Genomic DNA, 16,321 nt, shown 5'->3' on the forward strand with positions numbered 1-16,321 from the left:
GAAAATAGGAATTTTTTTTTTACATACATATATAATATATTTATTCCTTTTCAGATTCTTTTCCATTATTGGTTATTACAAGATATTGAATGTAGGTCCCTGTGCTATACAGTAGGTCCTTGTTGTTTATCTATTTTATATATAGTAGTTTGTATCTGCTATACAAACTAAATCCCAAAGTCCTAATTTATCCCCCTTTTCCCATTGGTAACCATAAATTTGTTTTCTATGTCTATGAGTCTATTTCTAAGGAAAATAGGAATTTTAAAAGCAGTGTATTGTGAGCTGTGATGGAGATGTGTACAGGGTGATCTTGGACCCCAGATGGAAGCAGATTAGCTCAGATATCAGGAAGGGCTTCCTGGAAGTGATACTGCTTTAGTATTGAAGTGTGAGTGGAACTTAGGTAACATAAAGGAGCTAGATGTCCTGAGGGATGGGAAGCCCTGCAGAAAAGTGAAACACAGAATACATACTGGGAACTATAGGAAGTTTGGAGCTTAGAACTGGAGACTTTGTACGTCTGTCTCTCCATTCCCAAGGAATCTGAGAGGACAAGAGTGAGAACAAGATGACAAATGACTTCATGTTTTACTTGAGGCTAGTTTTCCCCTTATTGTCTCTTTTGGGATTTTGGTGATCTGATTCCGGGGATGGGGCTTCTGTGTCAAAAAAAATACTTGATAGAGGATTAACAGCCAGATGTGTCCTTGCCGTGTTTATATTACTGTTCTGTGTTTTGTTTCAGCTGCTGCCCATTCACACTCTGAGGCTCGGCATGGAAGTGGATTCCTTTGATGGGCACCATTATATCTCTTCGATTGCTCCAGGTGGTCCTCTTGATACACTGAACCTCCTACAGCCAGAAGATGAGCTTCTTGAGGTAAAATTTTTGAGAGGAAAAAGACACAGGGCAGGAATTTTTAAGTTGTAGGAGAGTGTGTTCTCACCAGAAATCCACAGAGTTACATCATCAATACCAATGTAATGTGAGCTACTTAGATTGAAAAATAATTGGTGACTGTACTTAACAAAATTGTGTTGTGTACTTGAAAGTTGCTGAAAGAGTAGATCTTAAGTGTTCTTACCACACACATAGACAGACACACACACACACACAAAATATGGTAACTATGTGAGGTGATAGATGTTAACTAACCTCACTGTGGTAATGATTTCACAATATATATATATCAAATCATTACATTGTACACCTTAAACTTTTACATGTTATATGTCAATTATATTTCAATAAAGCTGGGAAAAATAAAATAAAGATGAAGAAAAATACTAACAACTTATGTAATGATAAATGAAGTAGATAACATACTTTCAGTTCATTTTCCCCGTCTTTTGGGACTCCTGAGATGTCCTTTTGAGTGCTTATTTAAATGATTAACTAAGAAAGAAGCTAATGTCCTGTTTTAGTTTGATAGCATAATTAGTATTTTTTTTTTTCAAAATTCTTTTTAAGAATCTAACCCCTGACCCTTGTTTGGAACATGTAGTCACATTTATTTGCAGGTTTTGTTGATTATTTCTCATAAGGATTAGAGCTGGGTAACCTCAGGCTTATGTGTTACTGACTAGCTTTCAGATTGTCTCCTTGGGACTCCCTCCCCGCCATGGTGGCAGCCTCTACTGGGCTCACTCAGGCTTCTCAGCCTCTCTTCAGTCAGAGCAATTCTAGAGCACTTCTGCTGTGACATGACGGCCTTGAGAGATTTTGTTAGATTGGAAAGTTCTATAGCCAACACAGCAGACAAACCAAGCAACAACCCTTAATTTTACAGATAAGAAAACAAGGCATTGATTTCCCCTAACTTTATACACTGGTAGAGTGATGACTTTAGTTTATGTTTTCTAACTCCCATTTCACTGGTTTTTCAATATATCACACTACTTTCTAAGCTTCTAAAAAAAGATACGGGGAATGGTCAAACTTTGAGAAGGCCGTGTAGAAGAGGGTTCTCCCAAGTGTTAGATCCACAGGAAGTCCTAGGTTGGGTTTAATAGAGTCAACCTAGTTGCTTTAGCCAAGATTAGAATCCCATGGGCCTTGAAGTGGAGATTTCTCTCTAAAATTTATATTTGCTTAAAGTGGGATGGCAAGAATAGCAAATAGGTTTCTTGCTGGGTTTTTTAAGTAGTGTTCAGTCACCTGGAGGGGTATGTTGAGAACTCCGAGTTGAATTTTGAGGTCGGAGAGAAAAGTGCTGTGACTACTGGCAAATTTTATCATAAGCGTGGGAGGCCAGGTCCTGTTTTAAGATGTAGTAAATGGCTTATTTTTAGAGGTGTTCAAGGAATGATATTGGGATGCTTATTGTGGATTAATGCCCTAGACTTTACTCTGTCGCTTATGAGTTTTTGGTGCTGAATCATGTCTTTCTCTTCTGATTTGCAGAGTATATGACATAACTTTGTGGTGTCACACATGATAATATGCAGATTGGAGACCATTTGGAAAACATTGCCATAATATGTAGTTATTAGGTATTGAGAAATGAGATATATTTATTTGAGAGATATGGAAATATGAGTAAAAACCAGTTTAGTTTACTTTTTTGTGGTAAATAAACATAACATAAACTGTATCATTCAAAGCATTTTTAGTCTACAGCTCAGTAGCATTAAGTATAATTCACTACTAGTACCTGGTAGGTGATAAAGAAATGTTGGCTGGATCTGAGTAGAGCAAGTGTAGGTGATCTCAGCCATCAACTGAGTCCTTTGTGCCTTAGCCGAGATTGGAATTCCATGGGCCTTCTCCCTTGTAATAGAATGTGATGTAATGAGGTAGCATGAAGACTGGTTGAATTCCTAAGTATAGATTTCTAGTGAAAGAACTTGGGATAGGGAAAGAAGCACAGGTTTGCAAGTCAGAGAGCTGCTTTTGGTTCTGAGTTTGCCACAGCTGAACCGTATGTCCTAGCATGTCACTTTTTTTGAGAATCATTTTCTTCATCAATAAATGCCTACTTCACTCTATGTTTGTGAGGATCTAATGGAATATTGTCCATGTAAAGATAATGCTTTATACATTATCTCACTGTGAGATACTGGCAACATGACCACCGTGAAAAGACATAAGCAACCTTTATAGGATAGGGTTGAATGGGGATTGAATGAAGTAGTGGGACAATACTTGTCCAGTATTATGTACTCTGCAGATGAATACATGTGTATGTGTTTTCTAGTCTCTAGAATAATTGAGACTTGACAGTACTTAAGAGGTTTGAAGAGTCTAGAAAAATATTGTGAACTCTAAAATAAAAATTGGCTTCTTCCAGCTGCATAGCACAGGGAGATCAGCTTGGTGCTTTGTGACCACCTAGAGGGGTGGCATAGGGAGGGAGGGAGGGAGACGCAAGAGGGAGGGGATATGGGGATATATGTATATGTATAGCTGATTCACTTTGTTCTACAGCAGAAACTAACACAACAATGTAAAGCAATTATATTCCAATAAAGATGTAAAAAAAAAATTGGCTGCTTCTGAGCAACTGAATACAGAAATTAAAAAGTCTCTGTAAAGTTAGCCAAATAAACTCCTGAACTGTACGTACGTGTGTGTGTGTGTGTGTGTGTGTGTGTGTGTGTGTCTGTCTGTCCAGTGTACTCCTTACAGCTTAAAACTAGGAACACAAATATGCTTCAGGGTTAGAACACTGTGCCAAGTCTCAGCCCAGAGCAGCTATTTACAGCAGCCATAAATCCCCTTAGATAGGAGTTGCTAATGGGAAATGTGACCAATCCCTTTAGCCATATAGAGTGGTGAGGAGGACTACCAGGCATTGCTATAATAATTGGAGACAATTCAAATGAATAAATAATGAGCTAAATAAATATTTAAATGTACACCAAGATAAAAACCTGAAAAGTGATTTTCAAATTTGTTGAAGTAATGTGAAACACAAGCTAAAATATTTGTGCATGAGTAGCATTCCTGCTTTGATTGTATCTATCCGCTTGCTTTATTTTCAGTATGTTACTCGCCATTTGGTTGATTTTAGAACTTTCTGTGCTTACGGCACTGGTTGGCACCATGGACATGGTGTGACCAGTGGCAAGTACCTCCCTCCCCATTTTTGTGTGAAGATTGACTTGCAGTTCTTCCAGGAAAAACCTTTCATGTGCTGCTGAACTTGCTATCCTCTGGACCCCTTCCTCAGTCATAAAGTCCTGGGAGACAATGTTTACTTTTTAGGACTAGCTCCCTGAAACACATGTGGGCCTCTTTACTATGTGGTGATTTCTTTGTAAATAATTAAAAGGCAGGGAGATTATGTCTTGTCTGATGGCTAAGTGCTGGGTATGTTACAGGTGAGAGTGGTTCCAAGGGATGAATGACTCTGGGCTCAGACCACCGTTGATGGGATGCTTCCAAAAACCCACTGTGCTCTTATTCTCTGAGCAATTTTGACAGATTTAGTGGAAAGGTTCCTCCCAGGAAAGTCAACCCTGCCAGTTATCTGGACATTAGCACTGCACCTGTCAGAAATTAAGGCCAGACCAGAAATACTTTTAAAACAAATAATGCTGCTGAACCCTGGCAGGAAGGTAGGAGTCAGATGTGAAAAGATTATATGTTGCCTGGATTGTGTTTATGCCTCAGCTTTTTGGGAGTGGCAGACAGATGAGCGAGCTCCTTGAGCTAAAGTCATATATATGAAAAATTAGAATAGACTTATGCTTCTAAATCATCTTTGGTGCAAAGAATTGTTACTATGCACTATATATAATATGAAATTTAGATAATCTTTTGGTGATAAGCATTAATCATTAATAAGGAATAGTTGATTATCTTTTTGTTCTTCTAAACACGTGGGACCCTTGTATAAAACAATTTGAAAATCTGACACACTTCTTACCCTTGATGGCTGTGTCAGCAGAGTACGTAAGAATGGATCTGAGGCAAAGTTATGTGTATTTCTTTCCTACAGAGGTGATTTTTCTAGGATGGTATTAAGGGTTTATGGCTGTGAAAGAAAATTGTGAACTGCTGCTAAATTTTGACGGCCAAGTATCCTAGATTTTGTTACCTACACATTGTAAGTTGAGCAGTTTTTAACAGTCTTAAAAATGTGTTAATATCTCTATTGATATGCTTACAAAATGAAAAAGCAAAAGGAAGCGGTCTCAGGAAGGCTATCATTGATATTTAGTGTGTTTAAGGAGAGATGGGGAGTAGATGAGAGAATACAACATTGTAGTATAGAAAGGAGAAAGCAGGGAGGTGTGAAAAATTAGGCAAATCACATACCCAGTAATAGTTGTACTCTGAGCACATTTTATACTTTATTCACCCAAGTTCAGAAAAACTTTAGCCTTAATTTTTATAAATTTTAGGGATTTCTGTTTCTTTGTACTACTAAAATGATTAAATTTAGGCCGTTTGTTTACAGGGAAAATAAAACGATTATCCTGTTTTCACTTTGATAGATTGACGTAAGAAAGAGATTTTTGTTTTTTTTCATTTGGGGGCTCCTCAATTCTGACTTATCCCTTATCTTTCTAGGTCAATGGCGTGCAGCTCTATGGGAAATCTCGCCGAGAAGCAGTCTCCTTTCTTAAAGAAGTGCCGCCCCCCTTCACCTTGGTTTGCTGTCGACGGTTGTTTGATGATGAAGCCTCTGTAGATGAACCAAGGACCACTGACACCTCTCTTCCTGAAATGGAGGTACTAAATGAATACTCGCACTGTGGTTCCCATAGGCATGCCCCTTCATCAGGGATGTCCCGAGAGTGTATTGTGACATGAAGGGGGAGGGGAAAACCTTCCTCTTTTGTTTGACAACAGTAGCTCTCAAAGGAAACAATGCATAGCTTTTCAAATTGTTACTTTTCTTTAATGTCATGAAACTTTACTCTTTTTTTTGGTAACTTGAAAAGTTGGTAACATTAATGTGCATGCACTTTGATTTTAGAAAACCTTTTTTTAGTAATTACCTGAGCTCGTTACTTTTGGCTCCCAGTTCAAGTCAGTTCATCTTAACAAGTTTAAGATGTTGGGAAGTATTGAATATCTAATGGGCTTCCCTTTTTCAGAGCTTTAAAAACACGAAGATCTATGACCAATTTTGAAATGAGTCTAAAAATTGCTGTAAAAGCCTTCAGAAGGTCAGAGAATAACACTTTCTGTGCCCCTGGTAGTCTTTTTTTTTTTTTAAAGAACATTGTAATTATGAAAACAGTTTTAAGCACATGCTTTTCCAAATTATGTTTTTGTCACTTTTATGTCACTTTTCCCCTTTCCAGACTCTTTTAGATTATAATTCCATTAACACCAGTTTTGATCCACAGGGCCTTCCCTTTTACCTGCCTACGGTCTGATTTTCAAGATACGTAGACCCTAATGTTGCCTCTACTACTTAATGATTTGAATGATTGAGCAAATAACTTGACTTTCTGTTGATCTTCTTCCTCTGAAAAACGAAGATACTTATTGTACTTACCTCCTCTGTGGTGAGAGAAGGAAATGAAGTAATGTGTGCAAAGTTCTTAGCACAATGCCTTGCATAAGGACAGTGCTCAGTAAAAATTAGCTATGGCTGTTCTCAACTTCTCCTGTCCACCTGTCCTTTTTTGTGATTTCCTAAAATACAAGAGTGTAGCACTGTCCTGTAGTCACAGATACTTCAGTGTATATTAAGTTTGTTTTTTCAAGAAGACTGTCAGCTCCTGTGGGCAGAGGTCAAATCTTACAATTATTTTGTATCTCTTGGTGTTTTTATTCTTTACTGCACATATACGAGGTGCTTGGTAAATTATTGATTGTTGATTGATAATTTTTTTAATACTTATCTTTGGTAAACATATTTCAAGGAAGGGACACAAATGCCACACTTTTATGATTCTTGCAATCTTTACTAAAATTAAATGTGGGTGATAGCTTACCTCTATTGATAAAAATGCCGTTAATCTAATCTTACAGGGTGTGTAAATCACCAACTCCGCTTGCTGACTCTGTGCTCCCATCTGTCATACTTTACCACAATGGGTAAACAACAGCTTTGAATTATGCTCAATATCATCCTTGCTGCCCATTAGTTGATTGCTTTCTATTCTGTAAATACAGGAGTTATGCAGAATTAATTGTATCAAAGTGATATATTTCTGGTTGGAGTATAATATCTTATATATGTTGGATGCCTTGAAATTTCTATAAACTTGGGTTTTAAAATTATATGTGGTTTCTTAAAATCCCGGCTCTCTTTTCTGTCTCTCTTTTTCATTTATCTCAATACCATCTTAGGTTCTTAAACCCTGTATTGTTAAGCAGCTCAGACAAAATTCTAATGCTTATTAATCAGTAGAGGTATTAAATGCCTCAGTAAAACATCAATCGTATTGTATTACCATTGTAACTTTACTTTTTATTGGAAAGTATAAGTGTTTTCTTTTTAAATCTATCAGTTCCTCACATCAGACTGATATAAACAGATGTTTATTGATCCAGAACGTTCCCACTAATTTCAAGTTCTGTAATTCAAGAACCAAGAAATCGTTCCCATGTTTAGATTTAATCCACCATGTCCTGCAGGGACAGTTCGAGATCTGGTCCAGCCCTAATTTTAAGATGTTTTTGTATTAGCTATGGTGCCTTACTCTTCCGTAATAGAGGGGTCCCTCTGCCTGCCACATCTGCCAGCTTTGATTCCGTTAAATGGATTTTCTTACACAGGTCACTCAAAATTATATTCATAGGAAGTACATCATTTTATTTTATTTACTTCCATTTTATTTACTAAGATCATTCAAAGTTTTTAGAAGTAGACTTCTTAAAGACTATTATTTAGTCTATAGCTTTATTTAAAAAGAGTTTCAAGGGAAGGCCACTCAAAGATGGGTGATTGATTCATTATGTATTGAACAAACATTTATGGAGTGCCTACTATAAGCCGCGCACTGTTGCAGGTTGAGGGGATAACCATGGTAAACTCTATGACAGCCCGCACCATTCTAGCCTAGAAGCCAGGCATTTTGTTAATTGCTAGGACCACAAAGAAAAAGAAGATAATTCTTGAGCCTCAGATAGAAGTTCAGAGTATTTGGGGAAGATAAATCACATGAATATAATCTAATTCTATAAATAGTATAAAAGCAGAAGGTTGGAGCAGCTATTCTCCTTCTGCGTAGTTGACTCATTGACCGTCTGTCATTTAGCTTCCTAGAATTCCATGTGGCAGTGACTCTTTTCCCTGAAAGGAGGGAGCTTGGAATAGGGGATGTGCGGGTGTGGAGTCAGGGAAAGCAGCTGAGGATCTGTGTACTGAGTAGTTGTGTTGACCTCCTTCCTCCAAGATCAGGTTTTCATTATTTCAACTCTGATTTTTACCTGTTTTTAGACTTAGATGATTCCCAAAGACTTGGATTTTTTTTCACCTTATTTTTCTAGTAAAGTTTTTCTTAAAAACTAGGAGCCAACAGAAGTGGTATCTCTGTGTCCTGTCCTGGCCTCTGTGTTGGTGTCTTTCTCTCTGTCTCTCACTGTAATTATGAATTCAGGTATTGCTACTTAAATATCTTAAAAGCTTTGATTTTGTGTGATGTTTTCATATCTTCTTAAATTGCATATTTTTCCTTTTATGCTTCTACTGGGATGACAGAACTCATTTTAGTATAAGAGGTCAGTGTTAATGCTTTGAATGAAACAGACACTTTAACATAAAAAAAACCACAACTATATGAACAACCTGTTTTTTTAAGTGCTTGAATTTTCATGAAGGTTTTATACTAAAGTATATGTGCCCCAGTGCATGCCCCTTTTAAAAGATTAAAAAGAAAACCTATGCATGCCAAAGAGTATCCTCATTTTGAGAAGAAGCTATGAGATTCCTGATACGTTAATTCTTTTCAAACTTGAAAGGACAGTATATTGAAGCATTTATGTTCTTTGGTATTTCAGGCTGACCACAATATAGATGTCAATACTGAAGAAGATGATGATGGGGAATTAGCCCTGTGGTCTCCTGAAGTCAAGATTGTTGAACTAGTAAAAGATCATAAAGGCTTGGGATTCAGCATTTTGGATTACCAGGTATAAGAACCTATACAGAGCTTTTTGGAGCAATTAATTTGTATTAAAGTTATATGAAGTAGCAATTGTTTAAGGCATCCACTGACTTAGGCAAAACTGAATTATTTGATGTATAATGCTACTTTCCAAAGGTGGGGTGTTATAATTTCCATTGTTACCATTACAATTGATAGCTCCCTTAGTGAATAAAATGGTAGATGATATAATAAGTGGACATAAGGGAAGCAATAGTTTTATACCCATGGATGCTTTTAGAGACTGGAACTTGATGAATTTTTTTTATATGGAGGATTTTTTCCTCCAGCTTTATTGAGATATATTTCACATACCATAAAGTTCACCCATTTAAAGCATACAGTTTGGTTGTTTTTAGTATATTTGGAGTTGTGCAACCATCACCACAGTCTAATTTAAGAACATTTTCATCACCCCAAAAAGAAACCCCATACATATTAGCAGTCATTCCCAATTCTCACTCTCCTCTCCCTTCCCTTCACACGAAGGTTTTTATAGTTTTGCTTACCTATTAATCTCAATGAGCGTAACTGAGTAGAAATGTTCTTGGTGAAGTTTATATTTATATTTAATATAGAACATATAATATTTATGTATTTATATGTACCCCAATTATAACTACGGTAAAGTGACTGATGCATTTGGTTTGGAGGTGGCAATGTGAAAGGTCACAATATGACATCTATATGTTATACCAGTTTACCAGTTAAAGTATTTTTAGACCATCTGACTATCATGGGGAATTAAAACTGTTGGCAAGAAATCTCTTCACTTTTAAGATGCATATTTTAATACATTAGTGCTGCCTAAAGACATTGTGGTTTAATAAAGCAAAATGTACTCTATCAAAGTACATAAAATGCCAAGTGATATAAAAATCAATTCTTCTTTTTTTTTTTTTTTTTTTTTAATAAGGCAATCGGGAATAGATTGAAAGAAAAATACTTTGAGCATTATGTAAGAACATTAAATTCCATATTTTGGCAGTGTGCTTTAAGATTACTGAAATAGATTATATCTATTTTATTTTTGCTGGCATATTTCTGTGCCAGATAACCCTCTTCGTTATTGGAAGTTCTCTTTGGAATATTATTGAATTATGAGTTGTTGATTCCAAAAAATGCATATTTTTGGAAATATCTTTTTCAAGAAATATTAATACTGTAAGATTCTGGAAGTTTATATATTGATTAATTATTAGGGCATATAAATATAAAGCAAATGGCACGTATTGATACTTTTTCTTTCCTCTCCAGTGTTGCTCTATTACCTAGCACAAGGTAGGTGATTGATAAATATTTACAGAATGATTGAATAAAGTTTAGGTTAGCCAAAATTAATTGGGACTAAATGAACATATTCAATGGCTTTTTTTTGTTAACATGTTGATAATTGGGATTTAGTTTAGAAAACACTTTTCAGATGTTGTTTTAGATATTCAGCTACATTTTCATTATCATTGGAATCTATATGTTTTTGCATTCTTATAAATATATCATAATGATTGCTCTTCCCCTCTTAAAAAACATCTGCAAGTGTTATATTTTGAATATTGCACATGTTAGAGAAGTGCTTCAAAAATTAAAAAGAAAAATAAAAAGTTCAGTAAAAGATGGAAAGAAAAACTTGATAGTCTTTAACAGTGTAATCCCTGGTTAAGAGAAAAATTCCTCTATCAGTTCTGAGTTTTACACTTAAAAAAATATATATATATATACATGTACACACACACACACACACGTATATATATATATATATATATATATATATATATATATATATATATATATATATATATATGCATTGTAACATACCTTTGGGTTTTTTTGGATCTTATTTTTATTTGTAAATTTCTAGATATCCCCCATCCCATCTTCCTCACAATCACCATTACACATACTGATGTTTATTTCTGCACAAATTATATGAAGTAATTTTGCTGCAAAAGAAGTGTTAGATATTCTTGCTTTTGTGCTTATTGGAGAACTGATAGAAAAAAACTTCATTTTCTAAATGCTACTTTGATTCACATTAAGGGGCTCAGCTTATTTATTTCTGCAACTAAACCTTGGAAGAAAAAACATTCAGTCTTAAACTGAATGTTTTTCTTAAGTCAATCTTAAATATACTTATAGTTGTACACAGCACGTTCTCACCATTTGTCAGTGGTATGTAGAACTGTTAGCCCCATGACATTTAGATGACGCGTAAACACAATTTAAAATTTGGTTTTGGGCAAGTTAATTAATTGGTTATACCATCTCTTGTTGTAATTAGGTAATAAATTCTAAAGTTCAGAAATATTTTTTGCGAGGCCAGATGAAGTTTTAGCAGAAGGCATGAAAGGCCACGTTCCTGGTTATTATTGAATTTGATGCTTCTTGTATGAATTTATTAGGCAGCTGAATAGGGCTGATGCAGACCTTCAGGCTCACCCCCAAGCTTAGAATAGTTTGTATAAGAAGTGCTGTAGAAACATCTTAGCCACAGTGAAAAGATTTTAGTATAGTGGGAGAGTTTCCAGGTTATAAAGGACCTGTATTAGCAGTATTGAAGAGATTGAAAATTTACTTTGGTATTTTAATTTCAGTTAACCACTTTTCTCACTACTGAGTTTTTCTCTAGAAAAATAAGAACTCTGTCAAAAGCCTGACAAAATTATATACGATATATATTTTGTAGGTGCTTTTACAATCTCTTCATCTATAAAATGGGGATAATAATGTTTAGCTCAAAGGATTATTATGGTTTAAGTAAATTTACATGTAAAGAAGTGGGAAATGTTAGATTATTATGGAAATGTATTATTAGTAATAATCTAATTTAGAAAATTAACACAAAGTCTTGATATTGTCCTCAAAGATGGAGCCATACTACAATATGTTTGTGTTCTATCAATTTTTAACTAGTTAGATTAGGAAAATTAATAAGTAGATGCTTTTGTTTAGTGAAGTCTAAATTTAATTGTAAAATTACGTTCTAGAATGCAGCCAGCTCTTGATGAGGCATATGTGAATTACCCATTTGTGGATTATTGGCCAGAAATTTGCTTTTTACGTAAATTGAGCCAAGCTTTAGGAAGAGATGAGTGAGAACATAAAGGATCTTGAATTGGCCACGGAACGATGGGATGGCAGTCTGGATAGGGGATTCAGTGATTCACCAGTGATAGAAATTGTGTAGTTGAGCAGAGAAAATAAGCAGGTCTTTGTACCTGCAATGAAAGAGCTGAATCTGATATACAGTTCTACAGCTCAGTCATATGGCCAAAGAGGAATGTGTGGCAATTCATTTTCATGAAAGGCATTTTAAATAAATTGGGGCAAAGAAAGAGGAGAAAGCAATAGGGAAGACTTAGTAAATATGATTCAGGTTGTTAGGGTGAAGTGATTGTAGCTTTTTTGGCTGTGATTTGAAAGGAGGTAGCATATTTGTTAGTCTCAACTGTGCCTAGGCATTGCTTCATGTCATGGCTAGTTAAAATCTGGCCCTGTAAGTATACCATATTAGAAGAGTCGTTGGTCACTGTAACGTCATGCCTTATAAGATCATGTCATAGAAAACAGCGATGTGCATAGTTTGTCAAAAGCATGAATATTATGGCTTAATTGTGTACTCTTGTTTCTAAGCAATATAGAACTCTTCAGAAATTTGGTTATAAGTTTTTATAGTATAGTTTTTTGCCAGTTTCTAGGTATGATTACATACTGTGCCCTAGTTATCTTTGTCTTGATTCCCCATTATTTATGTGTAATGTCTTTATTCCTTGGAATATCACTAATGGTCATATTGATACTAATCCTAATATTAATCCAAATAATTAATACAAATCCAATAATAATAGCTAACATATAATGAGTGTCTGCTGTTTGCTAGGCACTGTTCTAATTACTTAATGTTTTCCTCACAAGAACCATGTGAAATATGTATTATCATTATCCTCATTTTAGAAGTGAGGAACCTGAGGCACAGAGAGGTTAAGTAACTCGTCCAAATTCACACAGCTAGTATATGGCAGAAATAGAGTTTGAACTCAAGCAGTCAGCTGCCAGAATCTAGGCTTTTAATCACCACACATACTGCTTCTTTACTTATGAGTGGTATTTCCGTGGGTATTTTATTACAGGGAGTCCCTGTAATAAACTTATTGCAGCAGATCTTCCTGTTTTTTCAGCTTGCAAAACATTTCATGTCTTAAAGACAAGCTGCTAGATACTATCTCATTTTCAATGCTTATATGAAAGTTTAGTAAGTATTAAAAATTAATATAGTTTGCTTATATGCACTGTGTAAGAGCTAGTGTTTATTGCTTCAAACAAAAATAATTACAAATTATTGTCCTAAATTAGTGCAAGTAATTTGTTGTGGGATAATGTTCAGTAATGAAGCAATTATTAGGTAGTCTGAGAGTCTGTAATTTTTAATTTCTACCAAAAAGCTTGAAATAAATTTGTAACACTGTGGATTTTACCTTCATTTGACCTTATAAGTTAAACATCGCAAGTGGATATTTTCTGGTGTTTTGATTTATGTTGAACTTTGAATAACCCCTCATGATTATAATTCACTGAAAATGTTTGACATTAGCCAATTTTTGAACATTAGCCATGATATTGCCATTCTTGATACTTTTGAATTTCAGTGATTTAGCAGGTAAAATTTATTAACCAGTAATTCTCCTCCCTCTGACATCCCATTCCTCAGTTCTCTCCCTTCCCGATATGGGGACTGAACTCAATTTTTGCCAAAGTAGATATTTTTGAAAGGCTTTGGGTTTATCTCGGACACTGAGAGAGGTAAAAATAGAAAGCATAATAGCACAGCCATTGAGAGGTGATTCATGTATAAATACTCTTAGTAACACTTTAAAAAGCTGTTTGAAAGACCAAAGGCAAAAGATGGCTGATTAAAAATAATAGTGAAAATATTCCTCCCTGTAAAAACTAACAGTGAGGGCTTCCCTGGTGGCGCAGTGGTTGAGAGTCTGCCTGCCGGTGCAGGGGACACGGGTTCGAGCCCTGGTCTGGGAGGATCCCGCATGCCGCGGAGCAGCTAGGCCCGTGAGCCGCGGCTGCTGAGCCTGCGCGTCTGGAGCCTGTGCTCCGCAATGGGAGAGGCCGCGACGGTGAGAGGCCCGTGCACCGCGGTGAGGAGTGGCCCCCGCTCGCCGCGGCTGGAGGGGGCCCTCGCACAGAGACGAAGACCCAACACAGCCATACATACATACATACATACATACATACATACATACATACATACATACATACATACATACAATTAGTAAAACTAATAAATGTATACAGATAGCAAAATAAAATATAACATGCAAAGTCTGGTGTATTTAAAAAAAAAACAAAAAACAGTGATTCATTTTTCTGAGAAGAAATGGGTTATAAAACTTAAATAGTATAAATATAAAAAATTGCAGTATTGCTGAGTCTTGGATATGTTATGCCTTAGTATTTGTGAGAAGAACCCAGTGTGCAGTTTCTGCCTGACTACTCTGTTAAATGGAATTCTCCTTAAAAGATTTTTAAAAATTATATGATGGGAGTGTATACATTTCATGCATGTGGTTTAAGTTGGCTTTTTTCTTATCATATGTGCAACAGAATGACTTTCTGTGCACATTAGAAATATTTTAAAAATAAGTAATATATACATAGGGCATAAAAATTCAAAGGTACATAATGGTACCCTGTGATGAGTATATTTACTTCTGACCATAATCCCTCATTTTTTATCTCCCAGATTAAAACTCCTGTTTTTCTTGTCTATCCTCCCAGAGATATTTTATACAGACACGATTATATAAGCGGTAGTTTGCTGGTTGTTTATTTTTTAATACATAAATGGAATATGTCGTACACGCTTTCAGCATATTGCTTTTTTCCCCTCAATTATATGTTCTTTCATTTTGGTATTTATAGAGCCATCTAATTCTTTTTAATGAGTGCATAGTATAGTATTGTTGTTGTACAATAATTTATTTAACCAAGCTCCTGTACCCAGTTGGTGGGTATTTCAAATGAGCCTGTATTGGATATCCTTGTCATATTCTTTTATAAAAAGGTGCGAATAAATCTTGTGATAAATTCCTAGAAGAGGAATTGCTCATCAAAAGAGCATTTATCTTTTAAATTTTGGTACATTTTTACCAAACTGCTTGCACATAAATGTTTGTGAGACTCATGTATTTAGACCACTTAAAATTGTTGCCTTCTTATGTAATTTCCTTGTTTAGATAATTCTCCTGAAAAATAAAGTGTAAGTAAGTGCATAATTCATGGATTTGCTAATGGTTTTCCATGATATAGACAGATTAAGTGATAGCAATATACAACTATCAACTTTGTTTCAACTTTATATTGTCAGTAATTAATTTATTGACCTTTATAGTTAAGAGAGGGCATAAACTATTTATATTCAGACTATGATATTAGTGCCCCAAAATCTATTCCTATTTTTTCCACCAGTTTTAATCTTCTTTATCAGAAGATTGAGTTTAAAAATGGAAGAAGTTAAGGACTCTAATTTTGCCACAAGATTTGAGATTTTGGGTGAATGCTACTATCAGTATATATTCTTTAGTAACTTGTGGAAGCCCAGTATCTTTACGTTCATTCCAACTGATTAGTTTATAGAATCTGGGATATAGAATTTGATAGGTATTGATATAATTTTAACATGTAGTAGTACCTATATTATTAACATTATTAAGTTGGGTTCAGAATCTAAGATCTACAGGACAGTAATATATTGTAACTTATTATATAGTTCCACTTTAATGCTCATGGGATCTCATAACATGGCCACCAGTATCTGTTTTTTGGGTTTTTTTCTTTTGTTGCTGTTTTTATCTTCTTCTTTTTCATCTTTTTTGTTTTAAAGGAGCTCTGGTTCCAGTTCATCCGTGTATGATTAAGATATTGGTACTGAGCAAAATGCAGTCAGTCTGCTACTAATGGCAGTATCCGTGTTCTTGGAAATATATTCTGTAGCCTACTGTTGAACAAACCACACAGCTGCATTTAAAGGTCACTTTTGCTTAATGGAACTTGGGACTGATAAAGTCCCAATCTTTGCCCATCCCTGAATCCTATCCACATTTATTTTTATTAACATCAAAGTACTGTAAGCTCCAGTGCCAACTGGGCTGAAGATTTCTTTTCACAGAGGATTTGCTTCCTTTCCCTCTATGGGAAAGTTCTGTATCCTTTAAATCATTTTAAGCTGCTTCATTTGAAAAATAATTCTTAGTAG

General features: G+C 35.3%; 1 protein-coding gene across 8 annotated transcripts in view; it reads left to right on the plus strand.

Moving 5' to 3' along the window:
- The window catches only part of PATJ (PATJ crumbs cell polarity complex component), a 353,196-nt gene that overhangs the window by 68,296 nt on the left and 268,579 nt on the right, over positions 1-16,321 (plus strand). For all 8 annotated transcript variants that reach the window (XM_068540002.1, XM_068540005.1, XM_068540003.1 and 5 more), the window contains exons 15-17: positions 749-883; positions 5,522-5,683; positions 8,912-9,043. In XM_068540002.1, coding sequence (XP_068396103.1) covers positions 749-883; positions 5,522-5,683; positions 8,912-9,043 — 429 coding nt within the window. The remainder of the gene's footprint in view (positions 1-748; positions 884-5,521; positions 5,684-8,911; positions 9,044-16,321) is intronic.

The sequence above is a fragment of the Eschrichtius robustus genome, chromosome 3 (genome assembly GCF_028021215.1).
Source record: "Eschrichtius robustus isolate mEscRob2 chromosome 3, mEscRob2.pri, whole genome shotgun sequence".
NCBI classification, from domain to species: domain Eukaryota; kingdom Metazoa; phylum Chordata; class Mammalia; order Artiodactyla; family Eschrichtiidae; genus Eschrichtius; species Eschrichtius robustus.